At 49.3% G+C, this 23,384-nt stretch overlaps 2 protein-coding genes across 3 annotated transcripts; both read right to left on the reverse strand.

Moving 5' to 3' along the window:
• Positions 1-19: 19 nt before the first annotated feature.
• LOC101756109 (hexokinase-6) lies at positions 20-5,663 on the reverse strand. Its single transcript, XM_004969855.4, has 9 exons — positions 5,218-5,663; positions 4,065-4,215; positions 3,794-3,976; positions 3,317-3,391; positions 2,954-3,109; positions 2,424-2,522; positions 2,031-2,161; positions 849-930; positions 20-756 (listed from the first exon to the last, which is right to left on the reverse strand). Exons 1-9 carry the CDS (start codon positions 5,511-5,513, stop codon positions 412-414), a joined length of 1,518 nt encoding a protein of 505 aa, XP_004969912.1. The 5' UTR covers positions 5,514-5,663; the 3' UTR covers positions 20-411.
• A 1,314-nt stretch (positions 5,664-6,977) lies between these two features.
• Positions 6,978-9,603, reverse strand: LOC101756514. 2 transcript variants are annotated; one of them, XM_004969857.3, is made up of 4 exons: positions 9,488-9,603; positions 7,992-8,052; positions 7,687-7,896; positions 6,978-7,250 (listed from the first exon to the last, which is right to left on the reverse strand). In XM_004969857.3, the coding sequence occupies exons 1-3, from the start codon at positions 9,577-9,579 to the stop codon at positions 7,711-7,713; spliced, it is 339 nt and encodes a 112-aa protein (XP_004969914.1). In that variant the 5' UTR covers positions 9,580-9,603; the 3' UTR covers positions 6,978-7,250; positions 7,687-7,710. The 2 variants fall into 2 exon arrangements, with proteins under 2 accessions (XP_004969914.1, XP_004969913.1); XM_004969856.3 differs by lacking the exon at positions 6,978-7,250 and having other exon boundaries at positions 7,252-7,896.
• Between the last annotated feature and the right edge of the window lie 13,781 nt (positions 9,604-23,384).

Genomic DNA, 23,384 nt, shown 5'->3' on the forward strand with positions numbered 1-23,384 from the left:
CTGCTATTGTAGTTCTCTCTGAAATAAAAGCAGGAGCTGTGCACATTCATTCAAAAATGAGTAAGATTGTATGACTTTGTCCCCCCTCTTTATTCTGAAATACAAGATTACACAGATAACCACTGGTCGGTTTGCGATATCGCATCATAATACAAACTTAAATGGATAGGGAAAAAAGAATGGGCAGGAAAGGAACGGCTTCACTCAGATGTCACATCCGCTTCCACTTCCCTGCAGTTGCTAATGCTTGTTCAAGTGATATACTCCGAACTCATTGGCGCCATACTAGCTATATTACGCTGCAGAGGCAAAAAAGAGATGCGAATCGCACGAGGGGAGCTCTCGGTTGAAGGGAAGAGGGAGGAAAAGAAAAAGGTTACACTAAGAACTCGATCTCTCGAGCTCCTAGAACTATGCAGCTTCAGCATACTGGGAGTGTGAGGCTGCAAGAAGCGCAGCTCCGATTCCTGAGCCATCGTTGGCCAACTTGACAACAACCGACGAGGCAGCCTCCTCACCGAGCAGATCTGTAAGTGTCGCTTCCAGGCAGGCACTGAACTTCTTGTAATGCTCATATAAGCCACCATCCATAGCGACCACAGTCCTTTGTTGGCTAAAGTCATTTGGCAATTTGTCCTTGCCTAGCTTCTTCAGAATGCCATATATACCAGCAGCAGCCAAGCGTGCACCTCGCTCCGCGACAAGGTCACATACATGAAGAGTAATGTATCTTGCTTCGAGGGAAGTATCAGGAACCTGAAATAAGTAGAAGCTTAACACATAAGGAATCAATTGTTACTGAAGATTGTATCTACAGTATCTTTTTTTGAACATGTGCGCCATCGTACCCCCAGAATATCCTTGAGCTTGGCTCCCAGGTGTTTGAGATCATGTGAGGTGTCATGATGCATGGCTGACATATCCGGCGTTCTGCAATATCAGAATTGCAATTTCATTAGGAAAAGCTTTTATTTGTTACACGACTTACAATTCTGCTCCACAAGTTTGTTGGATAAACTTTCGCAGTACCCTATTATATATGGCTAAACTCCAAAACGTGGAAAATGTGCTCATACAAAAAGATTTACAATACTATGCTTACCCTACCATATGTAACTGAGGCTTATCTAAAACTAAGATACTACAAACAAGCCAATCACAAATTTCACTTCTTTGGTTTCGTCCTAAGATTAGGCATTAGCCTATGGGTGTGATTTTAAAGGTGCAGTTGGGAAATGGAAAGATAACTTGGATTCATCATTTTTTTCTTTACTCTCGGAGTAGTCAGTTGAGAACTTCATAGGTTCGGTACAATCTTTAATTTCACTTCATCGGTTTCTTCCTAAGATTAGGCATAGGAGTGTGATTTTAAAGGTGCAGATGGGCAATGGAAAGAGAACTTGGATTCATCATTTTTTTCGTTACTCTGGGAGTAGTCAGTTGGGCAGGGGTGGACTCCATCACTACAAGGCCCAGTAATGCCAAATGCAGCTTAGTCTGCTTAACATCCTCCCAAATAGATGGATTTGCGAATTGCTGATAAGATTCTAGGATGGGGCGAGAGCTGTCTCCTCACATGACATATCTGAAGTTAGAAAGTGCCAGTTCCAAGATATACAGGAAGGACAGGGAATTGATTTTATGCTCCACGGGCTCAAAATGCCCGAAAAATGTTAGTAAATTGCACCAAACTGCCACTTGTTTAAATTTAATGATTGGCTATGTAACAAAGTGAGAAGAGACTTATAGTTTCATCAGAAGTTCAAACATTATAAAAGCCCAAAGTTTTACCACTTCAGTTTTTGATCTAGAACTGTTTTGGAGTGCAGTTTCTAATTTTGAGCTTCAAATATACAGTAGAATTCATTGTAGAAACTGCCGAAGCAGATCCAGAATCTATCAAAAGATATGGACTTTAGGTTGTGCAAATATGCGCGCAATGTTACCTAGGCTGATTTTGATCTTGTTTTGTTTGTGTATCCTACAAATAGAAGAAAAGCAAGACCAATGGATGGAACATGAAAGTGCACCTCAGTACAAAAAGTTGTTCCAATTTTGGCGGAACAACATCCCCAAACAACGATGCGTCATGAGCCAGTTTCAGCAGGATCCTCCGCACAATTTCTCCAAGATACATTCCAGAAATCATCTTTTCATATATCTGAGGAAAATTGTACATAAGTTATGTTCAAGTTCAACAGCCAAATATGTTCAGAACAATAGATTAATGGTTTCGCTATTCATCAGTTGCCTTTTCCCCCTTTAATATGGCTTGACTTTTGTGATAATTGCGTGATTGGATCTATGTGTAGATAGGTGTATCATCTGATTGGAGTTCATCCAGCGCATAAAACATGTGGCTTATGCTTAGGAAAAAAAACCTGACACCTAAATAAACAGCAGCATATAATAAGTCCACATACCTGCTCGCCAGGGTTCAAGCTCTCAAAGTCCAAGGCTTTGTCATACTCTGAACTTGGAAGCTTATCTGACCTGAAGTTTCCCCATTCCATGTTGATTACCTTTAGCATTCCAATTAAACCAAATGCTATGTCATTAACTGGTTCGAAAATCGTAAAACATAGAAGGCCAAACTAATGTCTGATGCATACAATTTAACAAGGTCCAACAGACCATTTAAAATAAAAACTCAACCAACATGAGGAACTAGGTGGCAATTAACTTTTTGTTAGAATTTTTGGGTGTGTGAGTGTGTTTGAGTCAGGAATTCCTTCCTGACCTTTGCATTTTATATTTTCTTCTAATCTTCTTCATAAAATTACATGCAGCTCTCCTGCGCAGTTTGAGGGAAAAAAAGAAGAAATAGGCACCCAAATTCAAGTCCAATCTGAGTGGTAGGTGCGTACAACCACACCTCTCACAAACTGAGCTAGGCTCAGTTTCTGTAAGTACCATTAAAATTGCACACATACGGAGGAAGTTGGTCACTAACCATATTTCCTGATCTAGGTAGTAGCCCGTTCCATTTAGGAATCGCATTTGCATGTTCCACATAAGCTGCATTTGTGCCAGTGCCCAATATTACAGCAGCAGCAACATCATTATCAACGTATCTCCCGCCAGCCAATGTGCCTACAGTATCATTAACCTGTACAAAAATGTTAGCTGTCACTTTATATGACGGTGTATTTACCTGTAATATGTGTCCAGCTGACCATTGCTAGCCCATCAATACAAGAAACCTCAAACCAGCATTAGAATGTGAATGGAAATGGTAAATTCTATTGTATGCACGTAAAATGCAGGGCATGCGGATACTTGAGATGATAGATAATCTACAAATCAATTTACTTACCAGGGCTGTAACTTTCATATCAAGACCCTGCCTCTCCATAGCCCTACTCAATTCAGCCACGACATCTTCTCCAACCTGATCAGAATCAATACAATCAATACTATGTTCAATGTAGGATACGTCACATTAGACACAAACATCATGAATATTGAGAAAACATAGATCATTTTTATCAATTAAAGAGTAGGGTTTCTAAGTGTGCTCAGAACAGAGCAAAACAGCAGCTGCCAGTAATTTGTGCAGGAAATTCCACTAGTAAAAAAAACAGCATGAATAACTGCAAGTAACTCTATTGTCCATTTAATAAGAGGTTTTTTTGTGAAAATTAAATGCACAATCTAAATTGCCACATTGGATGGTCAGGAAAACACATAGTAATTAGAGAGAATTATATATACTCAGCTGTGGTCAAGGCACTGGTAGTATAAATAAGTAGTGTAGTCAACAAAGTATGAACAAAGGTCTTCTTGCTTTTACCGTGCCGTTGATGGAAAAGCCCTTGGTCCACTTAATTAGAGTGCCCGATGATATTGATGTTTGGTGCACGGGGAAAGAAAAGGTGAAACCCAGTTCTCTCTGCTTGCCATCTGGTAGGTGGAAATCCTCTCCTTCAGTCCGCACAAATTTTTCCAACTCAGCAGCAATGAAATCGAATAGCTCCTGTAGTTATGCTTTGAGAAATGTCAGTAAACCATGCAACAAAAATTTGTTCTGGTGCAGGAGAAAAATAGCAACTGGAAGCACTCACCGTGGAAGTTCCAACCATCAGATGAGGCGGAATGGAGACCTCCTCGTATTGTTGCTTCACAACACGCTTCTCCCTTCCTCCAAGTTGAACCCGTATGACACGAAAGTTGGTCCCGCCAAGATCCAGTGCATAAAACAGTCCATGCTCATCCCTGCAGAATGACATACATCATCAAACAAGATAATAATAGCAGTGGAGACCATAAAGGAAGACTTCGCGAGTCGCGACACACATGTTTCACAATGGCTGTAATTATTTATAACAATATGCACATCCATTAAGAAATATCTCGTCACCAAATTATATTTTCGACAGATTCAACAATAAAGTTTTCCTTTTCTATCACCAACAAAAAGTTTTCCTATGATTGAATAACTACATAGAAAAATACCATGGATCCACGATTACAAAGGTTGACTACATGTTACATGTTTCAATAGTGCCAAACATTGGATGACAGAGGCTGTAGCGGAAAGGTGTGCAAATATTAAATGTTTCTTTGGACATTAGCCATGACGACGTAGAAAGGACGATATCATGGTTCCTGAAGGCGAGTCCAACATGTAGGCACCGATCTATACAAGGACATTTCATTTATCAAAAGAAGACACTGTAGTTTGGAATGATCTGTGAGGCTGTGAGAAAAATCAATACCAAACTGTTCATCACTGAATAAGTTCTGTCCACCTTGGTTACCTCGCCAACCCAACATGTAAAAACTCTCGTTTCAAAAAAAACATGTAAAAACTCAACGAAAATTGCAGACCGAATGCACCCAACGACATCTAAACCAAAAGGAAAGATATTCACACACATCATTCCAACAACGGCCTGATGTTAAGGCCGGAAGAACTGTGAAGGTGCCCATGAACCAGAAATCCAAAGAGGAGAAACAAGGTCGCGTCCTCCTACCAGAATCAACAAAAACCGTAACAGGATAAAACACACTCTAGCGTCCTCCCTGATTCCCCTCGAAACCACGTGAAAGCACCGTATCCAATCTTGACCAATCCCACATTCCCACTTCCACCGAATCAAAACCTGAATAACCCAACGGAAGACCGCGAATTCCCAACCAATTCATTCGCCCAAGACGCGCACACAATCGAGAACAAGCAACTCTCTGGCCACATCCACGCGGAGGAGCTCATACCCGGTGGGGAGGTTGTCGACGTAGCTGATGAGCATCTTGAGCGGTGCGTGCGGGTCGGCGCGCAGGCCGCGCTCCATCTCCACCACCATGGCGTCCGCGATGCCGCGCAGCAGCGCGGTGGGCGTGGAGAACGCCTGCTCCACCTCCTCAATCACCGCTGCCGCCTTCCTCTTCCTCTCGTTCTCGGCCTCCCGCCGGCGCCGCCTCCTCCGCGACACCACCACCGCCACCCCGACCGCCGCGGCGGCCGCGGCGCAAACCACCACCGCCGTCCCGACGACCGCGCCCTTCCCCATCGCGCCCCCGCCGACCGGACGAACCCTAGCCTCCCGATCGAGCCGCGCGACCGACCCAAGACCGGAACAGCTGGGCGCCCGGATCGCGAGCTAGGCCACAGCAGCACACCGCTTCTCTCTCCTCTCACTTCTCTCTCTGCCTCCAGCTCTTTTCTCCGCTTGCGGAAGCGTGGGAGTGGGACGAGAGCCACGAGTTGGGCGTTTTCACAGCGAATAAATCCCCCTCGCCCTTGAGATTATTTACGGATGTACCCTTGTTCATCAACGGCTGTGATTAAGTTGTCCTGGAACGGACGGTTTCGATTCCCCCGCACGGGATAAGGGATGGTGCGGATCGTAATAAAGTTGTTTCCGAGGTTTTATGCGTCAAAAGTCGCAAGAGGTTAACGGTCGAGCGCACGAGCAGAGAGGGCGAGTGATGTTCCAGCGAGGGGCCAAGCGAGGGGTGTGTCCGCAAAGTTACCAGCTACGCGCTAAAAATACTCTTGTCACGAACCCAGGACCGAGGCCCACAGGTCAGCGTAACGCATCGATTAGTTAAGTGTGTCCCAAAGAGACAGAAGAATGGCGGCACGTGCGGGAGGGCCCAGGGAAAGGGGAAGCTGACGTAACGACACGAGCGCTGACGCCGACGTGTCGACGCGTTAGCGGGCTGTGCCGGAGGCCATGCCCGCCCGGCCGGAGATGCGTGCTGCGCCTGCGCGCGAGGTGGCGACGGCCGGGCGGGGAGCCCATCATCTCGCGCGCGCGGGCGCGGCGTGGGGTCATCGGCGGCCGCGAACGGCGCACCAACCGCGGGCCTTGGCCGCGAGCCAGAGGACAGAACAGCGCCTCGGCAGTCGCTCCCGACGTCACCGACAGGTGGGTCCGTTTCCAGGTCCTTCCGCGCCGAGCCGCCGAGAACTGGTGACCGCCACCGGCGGGTGGGTGGCTGGATGGACGGATGCGTGACGCATCCCGGCCGTAAGCCGAGAACTGACGCGCCGAGAAACGCTCACGGCATTACGGGTTCCCCAGGCAATGGGGGTTGGTTGGTATGGTTCCGTGCTTCTATGAGTGGCAGCTTGGCACCGCACTATGGGCAATGTCACGCACCTTTCGCCTTTCGGGCACAACGTGTACAGTAACGAGAGACTGAGAGACGTAAGGAGGATGCTCTAACCGACTGTCCCCTTTACTCTCTTGAAGGACAGAGCTCCTGCTCCTATAGATAATGGACGATGTACTTGTGTAAAAGCAAGCGATTCAAGTGATAAACAATAGGGAGACTGGACTTGCAGAACGTGGCTTAAAAGTCAAGACACGAAATCTAACATGCAATGCGAGTACAGCCTAGGGTCTATTAGTTTCCCTCAAACTCCCAACTTTGACACTATGTAAAAAGAATATTCCTCATCACATTAAACTTGCGGTACATGCATGGAGTACTAAATGTAGATAAAAATCAAAAACTAATTGCACAGTTTTGTTGTACTTTGCGAGACGAATCTTTTGAGACTAATTAGTCAATATTTGGACAATAATTCACAAATACAAACGAAACGCTACAGTATGCTACAATGCTACAACAGTAATTTTGCATCTCCAAAGTTGGGCTCCTCCTCGGCTGCTTTGTTTGGTCTGTGCTCCAACGGCAATTGGTAGCTGACCGACAAATCAGTGTCTCGATGTCTCATCACAGGGAGATTTTTGTTCCAGGCTAGTTGTTGCATCAGCTGTGCGTGGAAGGCAGAAAGGCTGAAAAAACAAACTCCATCAATAATTGAAAAGGAGGTTTCGGTGATGAGAGAATACACGAATAAAATGATCGAGCTCCATATGTGCATTCCTCAGGGGGCCGTGGAGAGATAACAGGGACTGATAAAATTCCCACTACAAAAAGGAAAGGTAACACACTAAAAAATGCTTGCCACAACGCAGAAGCTTTTTCACCACTTGCCCTGCAGGGTGTAGCCGCGCAGGCAAATCTTTTAACTTTTGCCACTGTCGAGATCTTACAAGTTGGGAATATATGTACAGCAGCACATGCAACTTGGTATTACTGAAGGCTGAGCTGACATTAACTTAGTTTCTTGTCATCTTTAGATGAACAGTCGGTAACTTGGTATCTGGTCGCACTCTGAAAGGAAGTTGCAAAAATTATAGCAGGACCATCCTGTTCAGCATTCACAACCTTAAAAATTGCCATTCCTGTTCATCATTTTGTCCCAATCTGGTCAGAGACATCGTTGCTTGGGATGACAGGAACAAGGTAATTCCCAAAGAGGGAATCAAAGCTTTTATAGCTTCCAAGGCATCCCTCATGCTGCGCTTGAAGGACAACAAATCTCTTTGCCTCTCTAACTTTGTTGAGATCAACTCTCGCTGGCAGCACACCCGAAACCTGCAAAAGTGGAGTTCACATCAAGAAAGGATGTTAGCGAATATCAAGAAACAGGAAAGAAGGCGTCCATTGCCACTTGACTTGTCAGGGCATACCGATGAGTTGGAAGATGCTGCTGACTTGTCCTTATCTAGGGTAACCTGAGAAGGCCTGGTCCTGTGTTCCAGAGAACAAGGTAAATTATGCAGTAGACATCACATATCACAATAGCTTGACAGCACAATTGCTACTCACAGGTCACTGTTAAATTTGAGGTGACTAGATGGAACAGCAGGCAAATCTAAAAATCAGAAGATACACTAGATTTTACTGCTTTTATCACGGCACACAATAATCAACTAAATGTTTGGTGCCATTCACAATTCAGGCAAGTTGGGGTGATTTGGCCTTCCAGCCCACTCGGGCTATTAATGTCATGAACCAACAGTGATGATCAAATTTAGACATTTGACGGATAATTAAATCACACAATACCTCGTTTTATAAATGACAAATGAAGACGCACTAACCTATTTGGCTTTGCATTGCTTTCAGAGAAGGGTCTGCACTTCTGCAGAACATGAATTTTATTTCGCTATGTTTTCCTTTTGTTATTTTAGGTGTCCACTCAGGTTGTTAACATCATGAAACACTGAAACCTTAAGCTGATAATCAAATTTGGACAGGCAATGTAAAGTTAGCTAACAGACTAGCTGGTTTTGGTTCAATGATTTAATGGAGATGATGACTAATGAAGAAGCACAGACCTACTTGGCTTGCACTGCTGTCCTTGAAGGATCTAGCGGACACAAGACTGTTCTGTGTTTTAAAATTTCATATGCTATACTACAGAAGTACCAGAGTATAATCCATGATTGGAATTGAGTTAACAAAGGAACGTGACAGTGGACGAAATTCCCCTTTCCTTGGTAACAAATGGCATTGCACAAACAGAGTATCAGATAATACACACACAGAGACTATTTGACTCTTCAGGATCATGCAAGAATTCTAAAAAAAATCACAAGGACCATGAGCCATACACTAAAAAGAGAACTGCCTCGGTGAAGAATGCAACCTTCTTCTTCATACCTGTGCCATTAAAATCACACACTACCACCTATGGTTGTCAGCTATGTCTGATGCCCTAGGCCTTAGCAGGTGCAGCCGTGTAGGCCGGATCATTGGCCGCAAGTTATTTGTCTGGGGCAGAAATGAAAAGGGGCCTCGAGATTCGCTATAATCAACAAGGTTCCATACGAATATGGCGTCTTTTACCGAAATACGAAAGATCGCACGCACATTGCCACATCGCAAAGCCCCTTTTGAGGAACGCCAAAACCTAACGTATGGAGATTGGAGATGCTCACGAGCGCCTACTCCGGAATCTTGCCTAAAAGGAACCTACACTTGTAGCCATCTCCCCACTCCACCAGTCAAGATCGATCCACTCCAATCCGCTTATCGAAACTAGAAGGGCAGCGCGGCGCGTTCGGATGAAATCAGGCATGGGTGTCCCCGAAATCGGAGCGTTCGGAGCACGTAGCAATCACAAATTCACAACATAGCTAGGAAGTTCGCGAGAATCCAGGAGCGAGAACAGAACTGGTACCTCCTGGGCGGTTCAATCTTTCGCCGCTTCAGCGGCGGCGGCGGCGGCGGCGCCGTCGCCGGGGAGCCAAGCTCTGACCCCTCAGCCGCCATGCCGCGGCTACTTGCCTTTTTCCTTCGCGGTGGCTCGCAGGCCTGAGCCCAGTTACTTGTTGAGAAACTTTGGGCTGAAAGAGGAGACCTGGGGCCCAGGATAAGCCCATTACAAGTTTTTAGCTTTGTTGGAGCGAACTTTGCCATTTTGGCCTAACAAATTCAAGTGAAGCAACGGGAATCTCCAGAGTCCGCTCCATTGTTCCAACTCCAAGCCTCCAACTTCGATCAGGGAATGCCGAATGCGTCGGGAATCTTTATTTCCCAAAATCATGTGCTCATCGCGCCATTATGTTATTATGTACGAAAGAACGGAATTATGAGCGTACTATTGTCGCACGACGTTCTATCAACATCTTTGCGTTTAGGAGTCGTTCACTACGCGTCGTGCATGCACAGTTATTCTCGTAGACGTCTTTCATGCCTTGTCAGGTGTCCACGTTACACCTCGTCGTTTCGTAATCAGATGAACTGCGCCTTTCAGGGTCCGATCCCCAAGTCCCCAACTCTTATCGCAATGATCCGCACTAAATCTGCCACTGATCAGTTCACCTCAACCAGCATCGGTCGTCGTCGTCGATTCTCCAATCAGTAGCGCGCCGCATGCCTTTACAAGAGCTAGCGACCACGTAACGCTCGTCATGACAGGCAGGAACCGTGCGTCTCGTCCGCTTCGTCGCTCTCCAGGCTTCATGCCGTACAAAGGTATTTACTCCATCTGTCCGTGCGATTTCTGACGACGACTCGTCCTGCTCTAGTGCTCTTGTCCAACCGTACGCCCGCCCGTCGATCAGAAGAAAGCTAGCGCAGAGCAGCGACGGCTGCCTACTGGCTGCAGCTCTGTGTATTCGATATAAACTTTAGTACCTATCACATTGAATGTTTAGATACTAATTAGAAGTATTAAATATAGTCTAACTATAAAATTAATTGCATAAATAGAGTCTAATTCACGAGACAAATCTATTAAGCCTAATTAGTTCATGATTTGACAATGTGGTGCTATCGTAACTATTTATTAATAATGGATTAATTAGGTTTAATAGATTCGTCTCGCGAATTAGTACAGGAGTTCTGCAATTAATTTTATAATTAGCTCATGTGTAGTCCTCCTAATTAGCATCCGAACATCCGATGTGACATTAAAATTTAGCACCTCGTATCAACCGCTCCAGCCGCAGCGGCATAGGGCATCGCTTCCTCCGGTCCGGCGTGCGCGCGCGGCCCGCGGGGACACCGAGCGGGGGCGAGCGGCGCCGGCCAGGGCGTGGCCACAGGGACTCGGGGAGCACGTCGCGCGTCGCGTCGCCTGTACGCCTACCCGCCGCGTCCTGCGTGCGCACGCGCGTCAGTACACGACGCGTGCACGTCGCATGCAGGTATAGCCAGCAAGTAGCAACAGCTCCTATACGGGTAGCTTGGCTCCGGGCGCCGGCGGGCCCGATTGATTGCGGCTTTCAGCCGCGTTACTGTGGCCGCTTCCGTTCCTGCCTCCGCCTCCTGTCCTCTCCTCTGCTCGTGCAGGTCAGCAGGTGCAGCCTTGGGCCTTGCCAGAACGAGAGCTGCTCAGATCAGCTGCAAGCGCCAGGTGGACGGCATCAGAGTTCAGAGATCTCTACAGACTACAGTGGCGTGCATCGTACTGTAGCGGCGCGTTCAATGCCCGGCCGAGGGTCCACGCCAACAGTGGGGGAACGAGGAATCTTCTGCCGAGATGAACACTTGAACAGGGCGCACGGCGCGGCACACGATGAATTTCAACAGTGCCGATCGTGGCATGCAAGCACAAGCAGCTCGCCAGCTCCATCGACGGGCGCCGTGCAACCGTGCTGCTGCTCACCGTGGAGCACGTAATGACACTGAGGGGGCGATTGGTTAGGGCGTGATTGGTTACACTGTCCATCAGAACCAGGCTAAGGATAACTAGGACGTGGGCGTGCATGATCAAATCGATATCAACATTCAAGAGCGTATAAGGCTAAAAAGAGAAAAAGTAGGGCTTAGGGGGAGGAATCCATTTCTTATTTATTTATTAGCCTTAACCTAGGCCCAACTATGTACGAAAATCTATCTATTATTGCCTGTATCGACAGCAAAATAAACTCTCGCTAATGATAGAAGAACAACTCTTAGGGCAGTAACAAGGAAACTATGAGCTATTTATTGTTCCTTTCTTAGACAAGGCTACAAGATAAAGGATAGCTTATGGTCTATTTTCTTACTTGACTATCCTGCCTGACTTGGCAAATAAAAGAACCCCGTTTCACCCGGAATTGGACTTGTTTGCTACCTTGGGAAATCTTTCTGCTTACCTACTTGCTGACCTTAGGATAGGAAATGGCAGGTATGATTGGTTTGCTTGTTTCACTTAAGCCAGGCTGCACTGCGAAGCTAATTGGTTGCTTGGCCGCGGGCTCGATCGAGACACAGCGAGCTGGAAAACTTGGTCCTTAGATGCATGAGCTGCAACGCACTAGTCAGGCTCGCCAGAAACGACTTTCATTTCCGTTTTTGCAGGGGAGGCCAAAAGAAGAAAGACGGAGGGTTGCATCGTTGCTGATCTATACGGCTCGGAACATACGGAAAGAGCACAACAAACGCATCTTCGATGGTGTTGCCGGGCTGCCTCCACAGGTTGTTTCCATGATAAGGAAGAAATGAAGCTTCGGAGTAGAGCCTGCGGAAAGCAGGAGTCATGATTCTTATTTAGGTTACAACTATTATTGAGTACCGATTTTATTATTTTCTTATGTAATATCGACTCTGTAACAATCTGCATGCTTCTTCTTCTTATATGATATAGCAGTGCTCCTACTAATTTTTAAAAAGAATTCCATTTCTACGGAGCCAGGCCGGAAGGCACCTCTTGCATCCGTTCAGCCAGGTTCACCTCCGCTTGCAGGCAACCACATGCCCTTAGGTTGTGTTTGGTTGGGTGGCTAAGTCCCTAACCAGGCCAACCTAAACCAAGATACACATGATTGGTTGCCTGGCCAGGGCACTTAGCCAGGCCTGACTTATGAAAAAAGGCCTCCTAAGCCAGGCTAAAGAGAACGCCCAAATCGGGTGTAGAAGTCGAGCCAGGCCGAGCTTGGCCATGGCCCACCATGTGCTGGCCTCGGAAGACATCTCCCATCACCGCTCCAACCATCACCGCAAACAACGCCTCTTCATCCTTCAGCTCGCCGTCGCAGTGCCAGTTCAGCGGCTCCGCTTCCCGCCGCTCAAGTCGGCGCTCCGCCTCCCGCAGCAACAGGAGGATGGCCGGCCTCCCCGCGCACGTCCACTGAGTTGAGCACAGCGTGCCGTGGATGCTCAACATCGCGGTTCCTGCTCCCTTGCTGGAGTTTCATTTTAGATGGTAAATTTGGGGCACAACTTTGAGTCTGGATCTATGGGGACTCACTGTTCGCTGTGTGCATCAGGGGGAGCAGCAGGAGCAGCCAACACCATGACGGTGGCGAGCACCTGGATGGGCAGAGCACGCATGTTTTGTTTCCTTGTTGCTTGTAGGCCACCAGGTACCTGTTCTTGCTGAACGGTGGTTGTGCTCTGGAATTGGTTTGGGGGAATCTTGAGTGAATGAATCATACATGGGAAATTTGGGCTAGCGGTGCTCTGATTTGGGTCAAACCGGATAAATGGAAAGATTAGAGTCATTGGTTCAATTGCTTTTTGTTCCTGTTATTTCAGGAGCAGATCAAGTCGATAGAATATTATCCAGTTGAGTCGAGCCTCACGTGCTCTGCAATTTCCGGCTTCAATTTGCCTTCGGTAATTCGGTTCATACTATGGATTTGCTATTAAATAATAAAATGGAAAGATGAATGATATTGGAGTGAGAAAGTGGTGACCTGCTCATAAACTCACCTACCCATATAAGAGGTGATCATACACAATGCAAGCCATGCAACCAAACATGATCTTCAATGACCAGGCTAAGTTAAGCCAGCGAACCAAACATGGAGTTGATTTCTCCCACCATACAGGCTAACTCTAGCCATGGCTAACTCCTACCCAGGCTGGATCTAGACCAGGCAACCAAACACAACCTTAGCTGCTCCACCCTGGCCTGGCTCGTACCAGCGACACAGGCCCCGGCGGGTCAGGCTCGTTGGATACGTGAGCACTTGATTGGTTGCGTGTGTTGAATGAGATAGGACATGCAGGGAATTTGATTGGTTACCTTGCTCAACGCACTTTCCCTGCACCGTTGCTCTCTTGTGCCATCCTCGTCTCACGCTCGCGCCAGCCAGGCTGCGGTGCCCATTTTGTATGGCGCGAGCCAGGCCAACTGCTGCTGCAACCAACCAATCAAGGAGACATCGCATCTGGGAAGCCTGGTTGGGCTGGAGCCACCTAACCAATCACACCCTAATACTCTAGTAGCCTGCATGCATGAAGACGGTCACGTCGCCTAGCGACTGGCGATGCGTGCACGGTCAGGCACGGGGACTTTTGCCTGCGCCGCACGGCATGTAGAGGTTACATCAGCTCGCGGAATTGGCTGCATCGGAGCTAGTCGCGCACCGGTACGATGTGTGATTGATTGGCTTCGGGCCTTCGGCGTCTGTCAGTTTCTTTCTTTTTCTCCTCGCTAGGGCCAGGGCGGGGCCAGGAGGCAGTATCATCATTAGCAGTTAGTACTTCCTGTAGGACCGTGGAGTGGACCAGGGACGGGTCAATTCCAGGTCCGTCGGAGCCGGAGACGCGCGGCTCCCGTCCCGGCTGAGGATTTTCCCTCGGTTACAGGAAGCCCGTGCTAGCACGTCGTACGCAGCGGATTCTACAAGTACACGGATCCCTGTTTGGAGACTGTAGCCCTTGTCCGTCCGAAGTTGCAGCCTAGTGGACCCAAAAGAGAGGAAGAAGAGCGGTAAACGGTTGGTCGCTGGCCTCCACGAAAACGTTGTCCACAAGGTTGTTCCAGCTGCCATACCTGTGGGCCGTGTCGATTCCAAGCCTTCGCCGTTTGTCTGCTCGTGGCGGCATTCACTTGCCACGAGTCTACGGTGGGTGCACCAGTACCTCTCGCCGCTAGGTGGAGTAGTGCTTACCACCCGAAGCCTATACGGTACGAGCGACAGGGTCGGCACCGTGTTTTCCTAGCTAGAAAAAAAAAGGAGAGACAACGAGAGGCGACAAGAAGTCAACATGGACCACCAGTCCGTTGGTGGTTGCTGATAGCGCCTCTCACCAGCATGCTTCGCAGGGGACGAAAATTCTTGCTCCAGACCGCACATAAAGACGCATGCGGTTCTAGGTAGCGGCTGATCGATCGAGCAATAAGCCTCTGTCCGATCACACTCGCTAGCTAGCATGCAGGCGCGATCGCCGTGTTGGCACATGCATGTGTTAGTACCATCTGAAGCCAAACAGGGAAAACCGATACCCGGTCGTTATCCTATCCAGGCCACGAGTCTCGGGAGCACATATGGAGCCATGAATATCCCACATGGTGGTGTCATGGCGTCCAAAACGGAGCCGCATTTGGCCATGAACGTAACAGCGGGGGGCAGCAGCGGGTGGTGCAGGGCGAAAGGCTTGCACCCCGTTCGGCAGCGCTGCAGCTGGCTGCCGCTGCTGGCTTCAGCTGCAAGCGGCGGCAGCGCAGCTGCCTAGCTGCTGCTTCTGGCTTCAGCTTATCAGCGGTAGGAGAAGCTGCTGCCCACCGCTAGTAGCTGCTGCTTGAATTTTTCGACCTGGTTTTCCTACTGATGCGCTGCTACATTTCAAATTTAAATTTGTAACGGTAAAAGGATCTACAACATTCAAATTTTGTCGCGCAAACTTAACCAACACAATTGAAGGTACGGACGTACACAATAACTAGTACAATTGCTTACATACACATTACAACATAAACATACACAACATACACCCATCATTTACATCAAAGAGATTCCTACTGCAATCCAATCTCGTACACTGGCCATATCAGGAGTAGCATTTGCTGCCACCCATGTGGACACCCCATAGTCCGGAGTTCGCGCCATGTTCGAAGCTGCAGTACTTGCATTGGCAAGGTCCAGCAAATAATTGTGGAGTGCGAAGCAAGCAATAACGATCTTCGTTTGCCGCTCTCGAGAATATAATGGAACTTGCCATAGAATGTGCCACTTGGATTGGACTATGCCAAATGCTCGTTCGAACCACATTGCGAAGATTGGAATGGTGGAAGTTGAATTTCTCCTCCAAAGTGTCCACCGCTCTTCTTCTGAACTCCTCCAAATGGTACCTGGTACTTCGATACGGCCCCAGATAGCCTTCTCGAACTGCGTACCTCGAGCCGACCAAATAATATCGTCCTACAGATAATAAAAAATATGCACCATTAGTGCACCAAATTTTGCAATTGCAGCGTCATGTGCGTAATTAGGCAAGTACCATACCTGGAGGTGGATGCGGGTAGTTCGGTGCCGCCATACAGTCCCGCAACACCGACATGTCATGACAGGATCCTGCCCTCCCCGCTCCTACGTACGTGAATCGCATGTCCATATCCACTATAGCTAATACATTGAAGCTTGTCCACCCTTTTCTGTTAATAGAATCCAAACGGGATTCACGCCCGACCTGTACGGGAACGTGTGTTACGTCTAGAGCACCTATACACCCATCAAAGAACGGTGCATATTGGTTCAGCCTATGATTCACCTTAGAGTAAGCAGGATCCTTTGGACCGATTACTGTCTGGGCAAATGAAAATATTACATTTGCCACATGCGCCATCTTCCTACTAACTCTGTCCAAACTCCGGTCAAATCTATCTCTAATTTGACGACAAGCCTGTTGTGTCGAACACGCCCACACGAACATACCTAAAGCCTCAACAGATTCTACCCCTTTGACATTTTCAATCCATGATTGGTAACCAAGATGTCATGCAACTGAAGGAACGCGTCGGGATACATACGAAAATTGTCGAAGAACCACCACCTTTCCCGCAGATTGAGCTCAACCCATTGCCGTCCGGTCATACGTGGCAACTCAACTGGCGGGTTCACCACAGGACGCTGCCTCCTGTTCACCTCCGGATATGCGGCTACAGCTGCTGCTATACTCGCCAGATCGTACACGACAGAGCTGCACTCACTGCCAGTGTCACTGTTTGGTTCCTCAGCACTACTCATACTCGATTGAACCTGTGCATGCACAAGCGAAGGGGCATCAGCAAACACACCCTACACATTTCTAGTTGCACCATATTTTACATATGCATTTGTTTCGAACTTGTCAAGTGCCAGTGAAGTTGCCTCTCCACCTTACTTTAGGTGCAGCAGAATAAAACCAATCCTCCTCCTAGTGATAAGCTGAGGGCCTCCAATGAGCTAATCAACTACCTATCAAAATGGTTAAGACAACAGACATCAAACTTCCAAATCACTAATAAGCCAAGTGTTGTGACACAAGTTAAAAAAATTACTGATGAACTACTGATCATGGATGACATTTAACTTGAAAGAAATTACTAATCATGGACGACATTTAACTTGAAAGTAATTACCGATCATGGACGACATTTAACTTGAAAGAAATTTAACTTGCACTACAACGCAATGTTCAAGGAACAGGACATGTTACATAAGCAAACATTATTGTTTCAACCCATAAGCAAACATTATTTTTTCAACCCATCAGTATACATCACTAGAATAAAACAAAGTCATGCCACAATCACTCTACTTGTTCAACATGTCCCAGTTGAATTGTATCCAATTCAGTCGACCCTCTTTCGTTTTCATCTTCGTGAAGGCCCTCCGATAACCGGGTTCCTAGTACATAAATAAAGTACCTGGCAGTAAAGCGGAGACCCCTCCTGTAGACCATCTTCTTCTATAAGCTGCATTGCACGGTCCATTTCCACCTATTCACGATCAACACGTTTCTGGCTCCTGTTTGCCACAGTTTCAGAAATGTCTCTGACGTAGTCCTCTAAGCTGCCACTTTTCTTTTTCGGAGGGCTATCAACAGAGATTTCCGGGACGGCCGTTTGGACAAGTTATGAGCACTACTAGCAAGCATGAGGTCCTGGTTCAAGTCCGTTGCATTGCCCTCAGTCCCCACGCTAGGTGTAGCCTCACGAATATGTGGCGGAACCACCTCGGATTAGCTTGATTAAGCAGAGTTAAGCCGCCTAACATGCGACACTCCTGCCTAACCCGTGCTAACACGAAGTGCCGTCGGATTTCATCCGATTTAACCACTTAAACAGGATCGAGTTTAGCAAAAACCCACACGAAGGTGAGTGGTTACAGAGAATACAACAAGTCCACTGAGTTAAACAAGTTTTACCCATTTAATTCGGCCATAAAATCCAACATCGGAGGTTTACAAGGTTTCAAGAAAACAACAGAGAAACACTGGCGGAAGACTTCGTCGGGGTCGGATGTCCGGGCGAGACCAGCCAGAACATCACTGAGTCCTCTCCTCGCCGTCCGAGGAGGGATCCCACTCGACAGCCTGGCGGGAGCTGAGGCGGCTAAGCACCAACCAGAGAGGGGTCGGAAGCAGCAACTTCACCTGAAAACAGAAGCCACAACAAGGCTGAGCTACTAAGCTCAACAAGACTTAACCGATAGGAGTAAGGACTACTCCTCCTTCTAGACATGCAAGGCTTCTTGGCTGAGGGGTTTGGTTGCCAAAAGCACTAAGTAACCCTATTTCAGTTTTAGCTCCGGTTCTATGTTCATTTACCAGTCTAGGTTGTGCAACCTATTCTAAGCATTCCTAGAACCAAACAAAATGTGAAGATATAACAACAAACATTGCCATCATCAGATTCCTCATTTACTTAGGGTGACATAGCGATCAAGCAATCTCAAACTGTGAGAGGCAGACGAATCGATTCGAGTTCTTTAACCATGCATGGTGAACCTAGCCTCACGACATCCGCGCACCCGGAGGTCGCTTCCTGTGTCGGCCTTCCCCATCAATCCCCTAACCCGTGTCGGGCCCATTTTCTTTGGTGCAAGGTTCCACAGACCCGGCCTCTGCCGTCCTGTGGCCACGCTTGCCACCACGTGCGACAACCAGCAGGGGAAACTCCGTTCCAAGAACAATGGGGCGACCGCTCACGTCTAGGTTCAATCCGGTACTAGGCTTCCTCATCCCATACTAAGTATGAGGCTAGTACTTTCAAACACTTGATCACGGACACCACCACTGTCGGGCCTTAGCAAGATTTCATAGACAGACGGGGCGACCATCCGACCACCAAAGAGTTACCCAAACCCTGCCCCGTCCATCGTCCTTATAGTTATAACAGGAGAGTAAACATGCAACTCCTACAACTCGCGAGTGACAGGGAATCACTCGACTTTTACCGTCTCCTAGTTAAGCAATGCAGCTACTCGGTCCAACAGCTAGTGCTCAGATCATGGGTCACTGAGTCATGCATCTAGGGTTTCACACAACTCCTATACGTAAATGCACAAGCATGTTACAGAAGGCATGCGCAAGTCTGGTAAAACACATAGGACTTTCATGCAACCGGGGCTTGCCTTCAAGCAAGGAGGACGGGAACTGCTCGACTTCGGGGGCGACTTCGGCTTCGGAGGACAGGAGCTCGGCTACAGCTTCTTCTTCTGGCGCCGGGTGAAGCTCGTAGAAACCGTCGGCGAGGTGCAGCTCTACACGAATGCAATGCCAGGGTTAGCATAGACGGTTATTTCAACAGCAACACTGGCTCGCCTAAGCCCAGAAACTTGCAACAAAGAGCAGGAGGTTATGGTGGTTCGAGAGAGCTGATGATGATCAAGAGGTAAGGGTAGGAAAGGAATTAGTGGTCTGATCCTTGAACTAGAGGGTGTGATAAACTAGAGGTCCTTAGACGCAAGCGCTGAAGGGTTCCCCAGTTTTACACATACACCCTCGAGTTGAAGAAAAAGATCACAGCCAAGCCCTCGGGCGAGGCGGATAAGGGTCGGCGGAACAGACAAGGTCGGGCGAGACGGAACCGGGGTCGGGCGGATAGGAGGGGTCGGGCGAGGCGGACTGGGGTCGGCAACTCACCTTCTTCCTGAAAGGAAAGCGTGGGGTCGGGAAGAAGCAGACTTGGGTGGAGGGACTAAAGCTTCGAGCAAGGGCTAAGAATGGCAATGCTCCGGCGGCGGCGCTGTTTCTTGCGGATCACAAGAGAGCTTTTACGCAGCACGGAGGAGCAAGCTGCTGGGTGACTTGGAGAAAACTGAGAGAGAACTGAGAGAAGAACTCCTCAAGAACTGGGTGGGTGGCGCTAGGAGCTTGAGCAGGGAGCTAGAGAAGGCTGAAGGCAACAAGAGCGGAGGGAACTCCGGCGACGGGGGCATTCCTTTTTATAGCTGCTGGAGCAGAGGAAAGGAAACGGCGCGGAGAGAGAGAAGGGGAGCGGCGCGAAGGCCGGGGAGAGGCAATGGAGTGCTCTGCCGGGGCGGCGATTGAGCAAAGAGGACGGTGGTGCAGAACTCCGGGGGTGACGCCAGCGATCATTGCGTTCTGCCGTCAGGGCGGCGTAGGGGCGGGTAGACTGGTGGTTGAGATTTGGCGGAAAGCCGGCGTCGCCGTGCGGAAGAGGTGATAGAAGCGACCGGTTTAACGGCGCTAGAATCGAGGGCGCACAGGTGAGAAGATAGGCGGACGCGGGCGCGGGGGAGAGCGCGGAACAACAGATTGTCGGGCGGCTTCTGACAGAGCGGGGAAAGGAACTGTCGCGGCCGCGGTCGGGGTTGGCGGTGGAGGAATCGTCGTGTAGCGGCGACCAGGCGGCGCGACTATGGCTGAAGGGACGGAAAAGACGGGCGACATAGTGCTCTGGGGCCGGGATCTGGTGGCGTGATGATGGGCGCGGGAGACGAGACCTTGCAGAAAGGGGGTGCAGAGGGCTTCCGCTGCTATTGGGGAAAGGGGGCGCGGGAACCCACTCGGTTGCTTGCCAGAGACAAAACTGAGCGGCAGGCGTCGGAGAAGACGAGCCACGCGGCAGGAAGACTCTGAGGCGGCCATGCAACTCGAGTGCGGCTGTCGCGGGGGATCTGGAAAAGATCTCGCGGGTCCACCGGTGGATAGATCGGATGGGTGAGGAAGATTAGCAGAATCCGACGGTGGGCTGAGCTCGCCAGGGTCGGGAGAGGAGCGAAGCGGGAAGGGGTCGGATCTCAGGGGTCGGGACCGGCGGAAAACTGAGCACTTAGGTGCGGTCAAGCAAGACAGCTGACTAAGGTTAAGGGCTGCGATCAAGACTAACTGGGAAGGCTTAGGGGTCGGTCGTTACAGAATACCTTTTGCCGTCAGCAAGGTGCCCCTGTCTTGGGGGTCATGGCCATACAACTCATATAATTCATCGAGGAAAGGTGGAGGCTTAACAGAACTCGACTGGGAACTCGGTTGGGAACTCGGCTGGGCAGCACCACCACTGGTTTCCTGCAATGACGAACAGTACATGTCAGTACAAAAAATATGGATCTACAAATAAGATGAGGACTAACTTATGGGACTGTCATAGGATGTACCGCTTCTTCGTCATCCCAATAGGTGGGATCAGCAGCAACACCACCAGTTTGTTTGTCGCACCCTAAACCAGATTGGATTTGCAAGGCCCTCCAGCTCAGCAATGTTCTCCGCAGGGCGTTGAGCTTGTTCTGCAGCTGCTTGCCGCCCAAATGCATCCCAGTTTATTGGTTGAAGCTGCGGTACACGTTCTTCCATCCCAACTTAGTGAGGCATTTGTTCCTCCAATTGAACCGGTTCTTCTGAGCAATGCACAAGTCCAGCAAAGTTTTCGTCGTGCCCTCACCTAGTTGGCACGGTTATGATTCATCTGAGTACACAGGAGCTGCAATTATATTGCACCGAAGTACGGATAACCAGGAGGCATACAAGTATACAATCTCAGCATCAATGGATATGTTACTTGCCTTAGCAATTGTCTTGGCACGTTTGTGGCGGAAATTGTACGGACAGACCGGTGGGGGAGAGCACGATGAAGTGGATGACGATGCCAGTGTGGGCACCGTTGCTAGTTCCTCGCGGTTGGGCTGCTACTAGGCTTGTAGCAGTCGCCTGGAAAGGTTAAAAAAAACAGAGATAAGTATGTAGCTGCAATCAACCAGAATGAAATACATATTACAAAATCGAAGTACATGTCGGCCAAATACATGCAGTACTACATTTAATGAAACAAGAGCAAAGCCCCGATGAAGATAGAGTTTCTAATGAAGGAAGGTCAGTGGTGCTCACGACAGATTGAAGGAACATTTCATAAATGGGAAAATTCTGTGAGTCCTTAGGCTACTTTGTCCAGTGCGCCGGCAAAATGGTTAAGTCTTCTCATGCATCATGCTTTCAAATCTCAATTAGTTGCTTTGTCTATTTATTTTAATGCAGTCATACTAACCATTTGGTTTGCCATACCAATGCAATAATTTGTAATGTTGGTCCAGCGGTTAATTGTTGCTATCTTCTGCGTTGTTTACGAATGAAATGCATATTACAAAATCGATGTACAATGAACTCAGGCAACTACCATAAGCAACCCTATCGCTACCAAAAATGGTGCAGAAGCCTTACCTGGATGTACAAGGGAGGATTCGTCAGGGGACGGCGGCGGCACAGCTTGGATGCGGCGGATGCCGTCTCTGGGTGACCTCCTGCACCTCTAGTTGGCAGGCGGCCGGGGAGGGGGGGTAGGGGGTTGCTTTGGGAGGGGGGCTGACGGCGGCACGGCTTGGAGCAGGAGGGGCTGACGGTGGGGGGGAGCGGGCGAGATTTGGGAGTGACGGCGGTGGCGGGCGGGCGAGTGTGACGGAGCGGGCGAGACGATGGATCGACGGATATGACCAACGGTCTAGCACGACGGAGGGGGCGAGATGCGGGAGCGACGGCGGCGGGGAGCGAGCGAGATCTGGGAGCGCGGGCGCCAGAGAGCGGGCGATAGCGCGGGAGCCGGCGAGTAGCGGGAGCGCCGGCGGTGGAGAGTGGGCGAGAGCACGGGAGCGGGCGAGTGGCGGCAACGACGGCGGCGGAGAGTGGGTGAGATCTGGGAGCGCCGGCGGCGAAGATCGGGTGACAGCGTGGGAGTGGGTAGGCGACAGCGTGGCGGCGTTGGAGAGCGGGCTAGATCTGGGACCAACAGTAGTGGAGAGCGGGCGAGAGCGCAGGCGCGGGCAAGCGGCGGGAGCGACGGCAGGGGATCGGGGGCGAGAGGTAGCGACCAGGCGAGAGGGAGGCGAATGGATAAGGAAGCCAGGCGATAGCAGGCCAAATGAGCCTCTTCGCGTCGATGCCTTCAGCCGCTCAAATGGCTTCAAGCAGCGCACCGAGCGGCTGGGCTGAAAAGCCCGGCCGGAAAAAGCCCAGCCGAAGCTTTTCAGCGTTGCTGAATGGGCTGTTGGGCGCGGCGCGGCTGGAGTGTTTGTCATTCCAAAAATGATTTCTAGGATCGTGTGCAGTGATGCTGACAGGAACTGTGGTTCCGTCGCCTCTAGGCTCTACGAGCCCATGCATACCTCCCACGCGCAGTGAAACAGAGCAACCTCAGGGCAGTTCCAACCCTTCAGATGGTGTCTATAGCATTTAATAGGCTGCTATATCAGCAAATTGGTGGTGTGGCAGGACAATTAAAGAAGAGAGAGAAGGAAAAAAAGGAACACCGGAGCGCATGCACAACATTGTTTCGGAGGCCGTTCCAAGGCGCTGGAAACTAGCGGTTTTGGGGTTGGGCTAGCCCTACGTTTCTTCCCCACGCAATTGCCTCCTCGTGCCAATCCCGTGCACCCGCCTCACCACCGCCATGGCCGTCCCGCACGCCTGCGTCTCCCGAGGCTTCT

This window comes from Setaria italica, chromosome V (genome assembly GCF_000263155.2).
Source record: "Setaria italica strain Yugu1 chromosome V, Setaria_italica_v2.0, whole genome shotgun sequence".
Classification (NCBI taxonomy): Eukaryota; Viridiplantae; Streptophyta; class Magnoliopsida; order Poales; family Poaceae; genus Setaria; species Setaria italica.